Source organism: Procambarus clarkii, chromosome 11, assembly GCF_040958095.1.
Source record: "Procambarus clarkii isolate CNS0578487 chromosome 11, FALCON_Pclarkii_2.0, whole genome shotgun sequence".
Classification (NCBI taxonomy): domain Eukaryota; kingdom Metazoa; phylum Arthropoda; class Malacostraca; order Decapoda; family Cambaridae; genus Procambarus; species Procambarus clarkii.
Genome location: NC_091160.1, coordinates 34,808,014 through 34,822,097, shown reverse-complemented (window position 1 = coordinate 34,822,097; position 14,084 = coordinate 34,808,014). Strand labels below are relative to the sequence as shown.

The window sequence follows — 14,084 nt, the reverse complement described above, 5'->3', positions numbered from 1 at the left end:
GTACTTTGCTAACTCTAGCCACAATACTGCTATTATCAGAATCCTGGTCACTGAATCCTTAATATGATTTATTTTCCACAAGTTTATTTTCTAAAGAAACATTGAAGTCCCATTTCATGATGTGTAGATGTGTCAAACTATAGCTGTGTGCTCGCGTAGTTGTATTTGTCTAGTTGTGCTTGTGGGGATTGAGCTTTAGCTCTTTGGTCCTGCCTCTCGACTATCAGTCTACTGGTGTACAAGTTCCTTAGCTTATCGAGCTCTTATATCACATCTACATGTGAAACTGTGTATGGAGTCTGTCTCTACCACATCACTTCCTAATACGTTCTATCTATTAACTACTGACAATGAAAAGGTTTTTTAATGTCTCTGACTCATTTAGGTACTCAGTTTTCACCTGTCTCCTTGTGAGAGTACCAACCCGTGTTACATAATTTATCCTTATCTGCTCTGTCAATTCTTGTGCTGTGGATGTCTTGCCTCATGCTGTGAACATCATAACCTGCATTTGGGCTTACTGACATCTGAACCTTGTGCATTGTTTTTATTACAATCAGGATCTTCTGTGACACTATCGTCATTAAGCAATTCGCAGTTACTGTCCTTATTTCATCATTATTAAGTGGTGTTGTGGGCACATACTGTGTGTCAGTGGTGAGCTGCTGCTGCTGCTGCTTGTGATATTCATGGTTGCCCTTTTAGTACTGAGACTCTCGTACCCAGGAGAGTCGCACACAGTTTCACACAAATATGGCCCACAGTTTTATCCCCCATGATGGCCTCTGCTTACTGGAGGTGAGAGGATGCGTACGTGAGTCCCATGTACCAGTGGAACTTTTAAATTTGATTTAGTACTTTTAAAACTTTCCCAGCCATGTTGCACAGGTTACAGATAATTAGTGAGATCAACCCCAGCCGTGTTGCGCAGTGGAAGGGTTAACTCCTGATTTCATGCAGGAATTTTAGAACCAAGAATACAGTAATCATATCGTTTTAAAAAATAAATAGTATGCGTGTATAGACATGGCTGTTAAGGTTTCATAATGCAGTTTAATGAATATAATGTTTCTTCCTCATTATTTTAGTGTTTATTAACACTACAGTACCAAACACAATTATTGTAGCATTAAAGAGAGTTGAATACATTTGGAGTGTTAGAAGTGATAGAAATGAAAATGTGGAATGGTGGCATGCAGAAATTGTGAACATCTAGAGTATGGAGAGTTTAGTGTTTGTTTTGTCATACTTAATGAATGGGTGTACATAATAGAATGACAATGAGTTCAGGGGTAACTTGTATGTAGGAGAAAAGATGATATAGACAATGAGTGAGAGAGTGAGGTAATGTGGCATGTGAACAGCGCACAAGAGTGGTCGGGAATGAGTCTAAACGGAATGTGTCCAAGCGAGTGAATGTTTGACATTTTTAAAAGACAGTTTATGGTTTGTACTTGAAATATAGCTGTGTGAAGCACCAGGTGAGGGAAGTGGGGTTGCTGTTAATGTTTTACTGGTGTGTGATGGTGCAGAGTGTATGTGTTGCTTCTCTATGTAGTGTGTAGATGGGGGGTGTCTTTGGAATATCTTAATCTCCTTTAACTGCATTGCTCTTATTTATTCCAGGCCAATGCTTGCCTTCCCTATGAGAGTAGAAAGTGGGTTAATTGTGAGGTAAAAAAAAAAAAAAAGTGCTGTTTGAGGTTAGGCTCTGAGAAAGGTATATAGCATACCTTTCTTGTGTATATAGCAATTGAAAACTTAAAATTTGATTTAACCATAAGCATATATGAGGCATTTGTGGCCATATACTTTTACTGCTGTGTCCTATTAGTTAAGTTGTGTGTATAATGCAAATGCAATTGTATATGTATTCATATTATTGTAAAGCAGCAGTGCAGTAAAACCTTTGTAAGGAAAATTTATGCTTATTATTTAGGAAGGCTCTTCAGATATGTTTATAGTATATGAAAAACATTAACATTTTTGCAACATTTCCATCTTTCAGAATGACATACACACTATTTGCAAAGTTCTCATTCTTTAATGTTCTTATCAATACCTGTACTGCATTTCTCACTCATTGGCCGGAAAGTCATCAAACCAGAGAAAAAAGTGAATGATATAGTGAAAGAAGGCTAAAGATTTAATGAATGTTGTACAATGTAACTACAGTAAAGGTATGTAATGATATCAAATAAAGGTCTCTGGCTTGTGATGTTACTAATTCAGCATAATTTTTAGGTCTTGCCACATTCTCAAGTCTTACCCTGTTGCTCGTAAATTCGTAAATATAATAAATATGTTCGTAAATATATTCATGTTTTCTATATTTTTCATAATTCTGTTTTGCTTTATGTATGAGCAATTCTCTCTTTCTCAGTGGCTCGTGAAAAAGGCACTTGAAACGAGGGAAGAATTTGGCGACGAGACTCGGAACTTTTCTCTTCTCCAGTTTCGTCATTACTACTCTACTCCTCGAGAAGAAAAGTTAAAGGAGTCCTTAGTCAAAGCTACCCAGACATTATCTGCAGTTCAAGTTTGTATTTGGGGGGACTAGTTCTGTGTGCCATGTACAACACTGCATTTTGATGTGTAATTAACAGTACAGGACTGTAATTATATATTGGTTGATTATAATGCAAAAAGTAAGAATGAAGTAGCCAGTTCATGAATATTCATTCTACATAAAACATTGGTTATAACGCTAACATTCTAGTTGAAGATTCTAGTTAAACACCATCATGTAGTCCTAATGTTTTCTGACATATAAATAAAGTTCTTGTGATTTCACTGTTCGTTTTAGTCGGCATATGGTCCAAAGCGGAGGTGGCGAAGGAAAGCATCAACCCCACTGGAATCACCAAGCATGCGTGTACAGACTACGCTATTGGAGTATGGACAGCTGAATAATGCAGGATTTGGGAGCAAGGTAAATATACAATTCAGGTTTTCAAAGAATTCAATATATATTTTTAGGGTAAATATTTATATTAATTGCTGATAAGGATGATATAAAGCTCTTTAACTTACAAAGAATATACTAATATGATGCATTGATAAACATTATTTGCATTGAAATCTATTGACATTTTCATGCCCAGACACGTTTCAAAATGCTACACGACCAAAGACCACATTCACTCCATACATCTACCACCTACGGGTTACTCATGTCTGTGCCACCTCTTGTGGTGGCTTAATCTTCATCAATCAATCAATCATAGACATTTTATATATGTTAGAGATGTCTGCAGATAAGGTTGATCACAATAATATATCTGCTTCCTGGTACCGTATGTATCACTCACCTTGCCACTTGATTGATTTATCATGTCCGTCTTGGCAATTATCAAATTTGTATTTCTTATTAGCTATAGCTATATATATATAAATTTGTCATAAATAATATCATAAATAAATGTCATAAATTGTCATAAATTTGTCAAGAAATGCACAAAGAAATCACATTAATATGACGTATCGGTGAGAAAATTGTTAGGAACCATTAGGAGGATTTGAACCTGTGCTCTCTGACTATTCCCAAGCAAACACGTTAAACCACTACACCATGACATGGTCAAAAGCAATACAACCTGGGATTCAACTGAATCCTCTAAGGTTACTGAAGCTTCCTGATTTCTTTGTGTATTTGAAGAGAAGCGTAGGAGGTACAATTCCTAGACTACAAGCCGGAGTGCATGGGGCGCAGTGTGTGATACCCTGGTTAGGCTTCAGTGTAAGCCTCGGGAACCCTAGATTTAGTCGAGTCTCGGGTTGTACTGCTTTTGACAATGTCGTGTTGTAGTGGTCTTCATTGTTTGCATGAGAGTACCAAAAGCATAGGTTCAGATCCTCCTGATTTTCTCAAGAAAATTTATGTAAAAAAAAAAAAAAAAGTAGTTAAACTTGTACAATATTAGCATGTTCTAAGTTGGATTAAATGCTCAAGAGATGTCTGGACTGAGAATTTTAATGGGGTTGTAAAAAAAAAAATTTCAGCTGCATTTTATAAATATGCACTTATACATGCACAGGCATACACATAAGCATATACATACATAAACATTGTATCGACCCTATATAGTGTCAGATACATTGTTTAATTACTGGACCTCGTAAAAGATATTTTTCTCCCTTGCACGCAGAGAGACGAAGATGAAGCTGATACTGGCAGGAGTGAGGTGCTGTATACCTTCTGGTTTTAGTGCTGAGTAGTGATTTATAGTTTACCTTTGATGCTATGCTTCTGTCCCTCTGTTTTTGTATTTATAATAAAACCAGTTATCCTGGACTATATTGTCCAGATTTATTGCAAATTTTAGTTGGTTACATTATTAATATTTGTTGGTGTTTTTTCTAATACATGAGAATCATTTTGGAACTAAAGAATATGTGAAGTATATTTATTTTTTAAGTGTAGTGCATCCTTCCTGCATTAGCTGCTGCTGTCGTGTAAGCATTTTGACTCCATTTGCTTATTTAGCCATCCTTCCTGTGTGTACCTTGATTACACAACATCTCCTGTTCTCACTTTTATTTCTTTACACACAATTTCATTAATGTTGACTTCATTTGTTATATTTTACACTATCATGCTTTTACTCTAGGGTTCCCACTGACATACAGTATTTTATTAGACTTGTTTTATAGAAGCGAAGTATGTTTTAGAATTATCATGCTTAATATATTAAGGTACAGTATATCATAAAAATTATATAGCTTTTATTTTATTTACTGATGAATAATATCAAAGTATACTGCCCGAAATGCTAGCCAGTGAGTGGTTGGGTGACCAAGTAGTCGACCTTTCCATCGGGTAGGAAAATGTTGATAAGTCTCCGTGGCCTCGAAAATGATAAACCAATTATAACACCTTACGCTCATAAGAAGAAACTCGGTGTGTTTTGTAGTGATTAATCTCGATTACACCATTTAGAGAATTTTGGATAACAATAGACTACTACCTTGTTGTTGTATAGTATTCTTATTGAATGTGTTGACTAATAGCAGATGGCAGAAGTGGAGGAGCTGATGCAAAGCATGGATGTTGCCGAGGCCGTGGAGGTGAGTGCATCTTGTGTCCCTACTAAGTTTTTCCATAATTTTGTTCTTGCAAAATGCTTGTTTATGTAACTTTATTAAAATGTTAATGAAAGTGGGATAAATGCTGTTGCTTTTTAACCTCATTACAAGGTGTTAAAAAATATATATATATATTTTTGAAAACATAAGAATTGCCAAGGGGGGTAAGATGTATGAATATTTCACAGATAATAGAGAGAACCTTTTAAAAGGGAAGATAGATTTAGGAAGACGAGTATAATTGGTAGTTTCTAACACAATTGGTGGTAAAAGTGTGATGGTCGCTAAAGATGCCATAGTACACAATGATCTTTTTATAGCAGTAATACAAGCCCAGATTGAAAGATAAAATGGAGGCCTAAATGATAGAAAGAAGTTAAATATATTTTAAAATTTACATATAATCACTGAAAGTTTGTAGAATGTGAGAATATCAAACCACAAATTAATGTGTTTGGCCATAGATAAGTAGGAATCCATCAGTGTTAGAGCACTGAATGATCTACTGGTTCCAGGGCTTAACCCCGAGCCAAAAATATTATTCCATACCATCGGTGTGAGGAGATGACACTATATTTGACATTCCACAACAGATTTCCTCTGGGTTCAATTGAGTGGCACATATTTGGTGAAGTTTTCTATTGCATGTTAAATATTTTTCTGAGCCTCCTTCATATCATCTACAAAGACAAACAAAGGAATATTATCTATAAAGTTTGAAAACTATTGGTCTAGAAACATTTGATCTAATTTTATGATTAGTGTACAAATCCAACACGTTGCTGTACATATATTTACAAAAGGCAAAGTTTAAAACAAAAATAATTACCTCATGTAATACTTAAAATCCATTTAAATAGTATTGATGGAACATAATATACATTAAAAAGCTGTCTTTTTAATTTAGACAAAAATCACCTTGCAGTGAAGTGCAGCATATTCTGTTATATATTGTGATCACACACACTGTATACTCCAGCATAGAACTTTTAGGTCACTGTTAGTTTGGCACTAAAATGATTGGTGTGGTTACCTTACCTTGAGGTTACCTTGAGGTGCTTCCGGGGCTTAGCGTCCCCGCGGCCCGGTCGTTGACCAGGCCTCCTGTGACTTTCAAGACTTGATTGATTGTAATGATTATACATTTACAGGGCAAGCTAAGTGCTCAACATGTGGGCAACATTGTCAGTGCCAGGGTACAGGAGATTGCTGCCACCTCTCAACACTATTCACACCTTCAACAACAAATAACGGTAAGTTTTTCTTATTTCCAGTTACTCCGCAAAGTTAGTTCAGATAGGTAACTTATGGTGAGCAAGTGAATTCACATCAAATTTGATAAAAATTTGCCATTGAACTAACTGCTGTTAAATATGTTGCATACTATGAAAATATTAGAAAATGTGATTAAAGTATTATTAGAAGAGAGATACAAGTAGTCCATAAGATCCTTAAACAAAATACCGTTTTTTTATATGGACGTTTTCTAAGAACCAATTACCATGTAGGATTGAGAATGAACTATACTTGTATAAACTCGTGAGTATTGAACATGCTATGTATTGATATTGCACTGACTGGATACTGTCATTATGCCTTTTTGCTTTCAGGAGGAAATCCTTGGAGATAGTGCTTCCTCTCAGGCTCGTATGGTGGCCTCACTTGAGAAGCAGCGTGCATCTTTATCCTCACAGTTGTCAGAAGTGGAAGCTACGCAAGCTGCTCAAGTAGCCAAGGTTGAAGCAATGAAATTAAGATTACAAGAAATTATACAAGAAAGAAAAGAACTTGAAGCAAAAAATGTTGAACTGGGCATTGTGGACTCGAGTGAAAATAAACAGTAGGTTGAGATTTATTAGAACACAGCACAGTACTGTATTATATTTGCTGTAATCAAATGGCAATCCTGTACTGAAGTGGGCACATAGTGGAGGAGGTTGTGTTGATCAGGTATTTCCTTGGGCGAGAGCTAATGAATATTAGGAATGTGAAAGATTAGGAAGTGTATATGGCATTTAAGGGCGTGAAGGAAGCATAAGACAAAATGTTGAATAATAATAATTCATAATTCATTGTGTCATGGGTCAGGAAACCAGTGTGTGTTCATACACGTTAGGCTTATATTGAGCACCCCCTCTCCCCACCACCAAGGTCGAATTACTGACCCTGCCCAGGATGCACCCCCATAATATACATAAATGATTATTTAACATTTGTAATAAATCACAGGAAGCAGTATAGCTGTATGAAGTGGTAGTGTACTGATGTGGATGTTTTGCTAATGTGTGATACTGGTTTGTGTAGAATATATGATGAATGAGATGTCTCTCTTAAAGTACCTTTCTTTCCCAGTGCTGTGTTGCTCCTCTGTTTTCTTCTGAGGTGTTGCTACCTCACTGCTTCAAAATTGAAAATTAAGTATGATGATGATGATGCTACTTTGATGATACTGTGATGGTGTTGACCAGACCACACACTAGAAGGTGAAGGGACGACAACGTTTCGGTCCGTCCTGGACCATTCTCAAGTCGATTGTGAATGTGGTCCAGGTCCAGGAGTGCGAGTGGTCCAGGACGGACCGAAACGTCATCGTCCCTTCACCTTCTAGTGTGTGGTCTGGTCAACATACTTTAGCCACATTATTGTGACTCATTGCCTGCATACTGTGATGGTACTATCTTGTATGATCCTAAGAGCCATGACAAAGAAGTTAGTCATAATCATGCGGGTTGAGTGTACCGAGGTCGAGGCGGTGTGACATCACCTCGCCCAGGGTGGCACCTTACCTCAGGCGACAACTCCTGTGTGTTCGTACATTTGTACTACAGTACTGTAGTTTCAAAATATATTGATGTATGTAAACAATTATATATAATGTGTAGCTTAGATTATCAACAAACATAAGTGATTTTTGTTTTCCTTCAGAGTTGTGAAAAGATTATCACACCTAGTTGAAGAAAATGAAAAAGCCAGGAAGAAAGAAACCGAATTTAAAGATGGATGCCGCAGGGAGTCTGAAAAGATGAAGAAGGAAATCAGGTACAGTATAGCTTTTAGATGTGATGAGATGAGAATATGAGCATTTACCCTTAATTGTTGGCTTGCTCTGTAAGTTAACTCTTGATTTATAGTACACACTTTCCAGGCCAACAAAAGAAGATATTTGTTTTTTATATTATATTTGTTTTCACATACAAGAGCTTTAACTTCACACATATGTATACAGTATGGCATATATAATTTGTTGAATAAATTTTAATGAATATTATATGATGTTAATTGGTAGCACAGATATCCCCAGGCCAGCACAAAGGTGGAGTATATACTGTACTGTATATGATGCCATGTTTTTGGGTATTTTCCTTACTTTAACATAGAGATCAACAGCTTTATATACTAATTTTTTTTATATTTTTACTGAATCAATTTAGGTATGTACATTTGAGGATAGAAGCATAGTCAACTCATTATGGTTAAGGATAAATGCCGTTTCTTTGCTTGTTGTTCACAAAAGATGACTTTTTTTAATGCTAATAACCAATGAATTACTTTGTGCTTTCTGCCAGTTTTACCTAGTTAATATTTGACACATTTTCAGTAATCTCCAGACACAACTCAAGGAGATAGATGTTGGAGATGAAGTGACAGAACGCTACAATGTGGAGAAGGAGAAGTATGCTAAGATGAGACGTCAGTTAGCCAAGAAGACCAGACAAGTTGAAGCTTTAAAGAGATATATTGATGATGTACCTGGCAGAGCTGAGCTTTCACAATATCAACGAAGATTTATAGAATTGTACAACCAGGGTGGGTGATTTAGTCTTTTGATGCACAGTCTTAGGATGAATGAGACTTGTAATTTGCCTCCTACTACTACAAAAAACAAGCAGTTTTTTGGATAGTTTAGAGATATTGGTATTATATCAAGAAAGTTTAGAATCATTGTTGTAGGTGATGTGAATATTAATGGGACTATGCAGGTGTGCACACGTGTGATGGGAGCAGGTGTGCATGCATGCATGCTGGAAGCACATGTGTGCGCACACACATGCTGGGAGCAAAGGATAATACTGTATATCATTGTAGATTGAAAGACACGTGTGCAGTGTAAAAGCTGTACATTTCTAATGCAGTTCAAAACATTAAGGTGCTGTCTTACGACCTGAAACCACATTTATCCTCATTATGTAATGAAAGTTTAACAAGGTAAACACGCTTACAGTATGTTGTTTGAGACTGTATGAGAGGGAATACACAAGTTTGATTTTTAATCCCCTCTTTGTAAAGAATACATGTACAGTATAGTACACCTGTGGTTGGCTTCAGAAATAATCATGGGGTACACTGGTCTTAAGCTGTTTAAATGGCATATTAAGGATAATCAAAGATAATCAAATTATCAATAATTGTATCTTGTGTAAGCTTGAGGTATAGGTATGGTAAATGCAGTTTACAAAAATGGATGCTAATAATTTATTTTGACCTTCATTTATATTTGGTTGAATTAGACTATTGCACCAGTGTCTTAACATCCTAAGCGCTTAATGTGAGAATTCTTTTACGTCTTCAGCTGCTACTTAATATTTACAGTGATTCATGTTTAATGTACTGTAATACTATACATCTTACTGCATCTTTACTTTACTTACTTTATAATACAATACACTTACTGCATCCAGTTGTCTGTCGGCTTAATGAATGATTTTTTATATTTGCATTCTTGTGTTGTAGTTGCTGCCACCCATCGGGAGACACAGCAGTTCTATAACATGTACAACACACTCGCAGACACTCGCACGTACATGGAGAAGGAACTCTCCCTTCTTAATTCAATACTTGATAACATGGCAATGTAAGTAATATATTGAACAAATCCACAAGGGCCGTGATGAGGGTTCAAACCTATGTCAGAGAGGATCCCAGACGCTGCCTTAATCAACTGAGCTACGACATGGTATAAGAATTGCAACCGGGAAATCATCTGGGATCCTCTCGGACGTAGTTTCGAACCCTCGTCACGGCCCTTGTGGATTAGTTCATTTGATGCATCACGCTATTGTGATTTCTGTGTGTAAGTAATGTATTGTTATTAACTCTTGCCTTAGGTTATTTGTTATTGTTATTAATACAGTTTTTGTGGGGGTTTGCTGCACACTTTTATCAGATTTGGATTTCTATTTGGTTTAGGAACAGTTCAGTAAAACTTTACACATACAGTATTAAGGGCAAAGTGACAGCTGTGCCTGGTAAATTTTGTTTCCCATCAGGCTTGTTGAAGTGTAAGACCCCATCACTCATCATGGCTAAATGAGAAACATTAAACTGCCCTAATTGGTTCAACCTAATGTGGCATTTGGTCTTCCCATTTGGCATTAAATAACCTAACTGGTTCCCGTGCCTGGCTCCAGGTGTCAAGACCAACAACAAATATTAAACTATTTTTTTTCTTTAATCCGTTCAATAATTTGACAGCTTTGAAAATTTACTAAAATAGTGAATTAAATTGTCTGATAATTTACTAAAATAGAGAATTTAATGTTTTAAAATTTCTCTCCTTGCAATTTAGCTGAAAATATTAGTAGAGTAAACAAAATTGGAAGGTGAATCTGGTCATTATAATTTGTACATTGGGGGATGAAGGAAAATTGTATAAATGGATTTGATGTATTGACCTTTTTTGCACTTGTCTGTAAATATTTTTCAAGTAAGAGTATAAGCTTTTATATATTCATGTGAAGCAATAGGCAGAACAAGAAAAATATTTAAAAGTAACGTGTTGACAATGGAAGTTGTGGGGAATGTCAACATATGATGACATTCCTGTGCAGGCGATGAGTCACAATAACGTGGTTAAAGTATGTTGACCAGACCGCACACACTAGAATGTGAAGGGACGACGACGTTTCGGTCCGTCCTGGACCATTCTGCCCGAAACGCTTTGCGTAATAGTGGCTTTAGGCATTGTATGTACTAGCTCTATCTATTAACCCAACAAACTTTGTAAAATCTCTTTATGTATGTACCTTACCTAAATAAAAATTATTATTATTATTATTATTATTATTATTCTCAAGTCGATCGACTTGAGAATGGTCCAGGACGGACCGAAACGTCGTCGTCCCTTCACATTCTAGTGTGTGCGGTCTGGTCAACATGACATTCCTGCACTTGCTGACTTTCATGGGGGGGGGGGGGGGGCGGGGGGGGAAACATAAGAACAGAGAAAAAGGAGAACAGTGTACCAGGTAAAGAGTCCCGGTACAGTCGAGTTTGTTCTCAAATTGCAGGCGAGTTTTCCAGGTTCAAATCCCGGGCGACAGAGAAATGGTTGGGTATATTTCCAATCGCCTAATACACCTGTTCACCTAGCAGTAAGTAGGTTACCGTAAGTTAGTCAGCTTGTTGTGGGGTTGCATCCTGGGAGGGGAGGGGGCCTCAATATAAGCCTAGCATGTACAAATACACTTTGGCTGCCTGTCCCCCGACATAATTCTAAGCTTGCCAGGTGATTGGTCCCGCCTGTCAAAGAGCTGAAGCTCAACAACTGCAAGCACAATTAGGCGAGTATAATAAATTATTATTATTATTACAAACTGTCACTGCTAGGAGACAGCTTACAATAGTCGGCTTCACAAAAATAAATGTACAATACTACATTTTTATAGTACTGTACCTGAAAATTAATTATTTCCTAATTTCTACATAAATTTTTGCTGTTATAAATGCTATTTTGGTATGCAAATCATGTGGCAGTTACAGATACTTAGCTTGGCAAACCTGACCCCAGTTTGCAACATTATTGTTTTTCATTCTAGACACAGCTGTTTAAATCACATTATGCAATATTTGTTTCCAAATATACAATTAGAATGCTATTGAAGCATTCCAAGGAAGGCCTTCTACATTTCAGGCAACAAAGCCTAGACGCCTGCTTCTGTTAAGGCATTCAAGCTTCTAATCTTAAGAAATGTAGAATGAATGGTTATTTGCATTTCAAATTTTATGTATAGTATTAGGTAAATTTGATTAAATGTAACTTGATTTGACTTTGACTTGAGCAATAAGCTGTGATACTATGCTCCTCAGGGCTCTGGGCAACACCGCTAACATGGACGAATATCTCCAACAGTTGGATACCATAGTCGAAGGCATTAGACAAAATAAACAAAAGGTAAGTTAACTCGTACACTGCATGTTAGTTTAATATGACAATCCCATGGTGCACATAAAAAAAATCCCCCACCTCCTCCAATTTTTTTCTTACTGATATTGTTAAACTGTATTCCCTGATCACGGGGAAACCAAAAATATTGTATGTGACATACTTTGGCAGTGATGGGCCAAGGAAGTCTGGCAATAAATAGGTGTTGACAGAACAGTTGTTACAATCAGTCTGCTCCATCCCTGCCGTGTGGCGGGAGTTGCCGCAATGATATTTTTACATAATTATTTCATTGTCTCTGAAAGGTCTATCTGCCTCCTGCTGTGAACATCATAACTAGCATTGTGTTCACCAGTATCTGAACCTTGTACATAGTTTTTTATTGTAACCTTTATCATCTGTGACACTGTCATCATAAAATAATTGCAGTTACTTATTTTCATTATAAAGTGGTGGTGGTGTGGCCCCAACCTGCACAGCTGTGTTGTGAGCTCCTGCTGCGTGCACCAGCCTTGGTTGCTCACTCAATACTGAAGCTCTCACAACCATGAGGGATGCAGATTATTTTTTTCAAGAGGGCATCAGTTTATTGGAGTCCTGGGGCACAGGATGTAAGCCCCTATATACCCCCACGGGAGTTTGAATTGTTCTTCATACCTAAAAACGGCATTTGGTGTTGTGTGTGTACCACCAGTTGAGTGCTTTAAGGTCCTATGTGCCATGCAGGGATTAAATTTTTCTTTTGATGATGGTGCTGTCATTATTCATTGAAAGATTACCACATTCATTATATAAAGTAATTTATCAAGATGCTAATTATTCACTTCATGCTTGGGAGGTTCCCAAAATAAATCAAATTCCAATTCTGCCAACAACAAATACAAAACTGCCAAATTTATATTTGATAATACAATTATACATTTTTTATTAAATTCTTTCAGTTATCCCAGCCTTACCTCGTAACAAAGGGGCTTATTCGATCTACTAGAACTTCCATCCTCAGCATTACTATTAGCCACTTCTAAACACTTAATTTATTATTTTTTGGGCTTATTATCTGCGATGAGATTCCTCCTGGTTGGCTATCTCCCTCTTTTTCCTTGGAGGCTGGGCAAGGGTTCTGTTGGACCCTCACACTTGATTGGTGGGAGAGGTGTTGTGTCTTTCTGGTGGTCTTTTGTGGCACTTCTTGTGCTTCACTCGGATGTGGGCAAATAGTAGCTCCATGTGCAGCTGTCCAGGGGCCAGATTCACGAAAGCACTTACGCAAGCACTTATGAACGTTTATGTCTTTCCTCAATCTTTGACGGCTTTGGTTACATTTATTAAATAGTTTACGAGCATGAAAACTTCCCATTTAACTGTTGGTATTGTTATAAACAGCCTCCTGGTGCTTCGGAGCTCATTAACTGTTTAATAATTGGAAACAAAGCTGCCAAAGATTTAGAAAAGATGTACAGGTTCGTAAGTGCTTTTGTGAATCTGGCCCCAGGGCTTTTACTATGAATGACCAGAGGATATACACCAGTGTATATATATGCTGTCTCTGTATCAGAGACAGAGCTAGGCCTGCAGAGAGACCAGGTTGACCAGGGTAGAGAGAGGAATATGGTACATACTGAAAAACAGACAGAGGGATACACAGACATAAGGGAGATTAGGAGAGGGGAAAGGGGGAGGAGGGAGACCCGGGCATGGCCAGGTATTCCTGTTACTAGTGAAATTTCAAGACAATTCAGTATCTAATACGATTTAAGATAATATAAAAATAATAAATTTTATGCCACAAATTATAATTTCCATGGACACAAGTTCCCTTTTTTTTTTTTTTTAAGAT

At 37.0% G+C, this 14,084-nt stretch overlaps 1 protein-coding gene across 3 annotated transcripts in view; it reads left to right on the top strand.

Moving 5' to 3' along the window:
* Positions 1 to 14,084, top strand: part of LOC123758262 (coiled-coil domain-containing protein 93) — a 29,555-nt gene that overhangs the window by 7,339 nt on the left and 8,132 nt on the right. Inside the window, exons 1-11 of one of the 3 annotated variants that reach the window (XM_069322565.1) lie at positions 2,033 to 2,180; positions 2,384 to 2,539; positions 2,807 to 2,932; positions 4,149 to 4,184; positions 5,011 to 5,067; positions 6,237 to 6,338; positions 6,696 to 6,925; positions 8,011 to 8,124; positions 8,684 to 8,892; positions 9,817 to 9,937; positions 12,172 to 12,256. In XM_069322565.1, coding sequence (XP_069178666.1) covers positions 2,154 to 2,180; positions 2,384 to 2,539; positions 2,807 to 2,932; positions 4,149 to 4,184; positions 5,011 to 5,067; positions 6,237 to 6,338; positions 6,696 to 6,925; positions 8,011 to 8,124; positions 8,684 to 8,892; positions 9,817 to 9,937; positions 12,172 to 12,256 — 1,263 coding nt within the window. In that variant the 5' untranslated portion in view covers positions 2,033 to 2,153. Of the gene's footprint in view, positions 1 to 2,032; positions 2,181 to 2,383; positions 2,540 to 2,806; positions 2,933 to 4,148; positions 4,185 to 5,010; positions 5,068 to 6,236; positions 6,339 to 6,695; positions 6,926 to 8,010; positions 8,125 to 8,683; positions 8,893 to 9,816; positions 9,938 to 12,171; positions 12,257 to 14,084 lie in introns of those variants that run through there. The other 2 variants (XM_045742431.2, XM_045742432.2) reach the window with 2 other exon arrangements.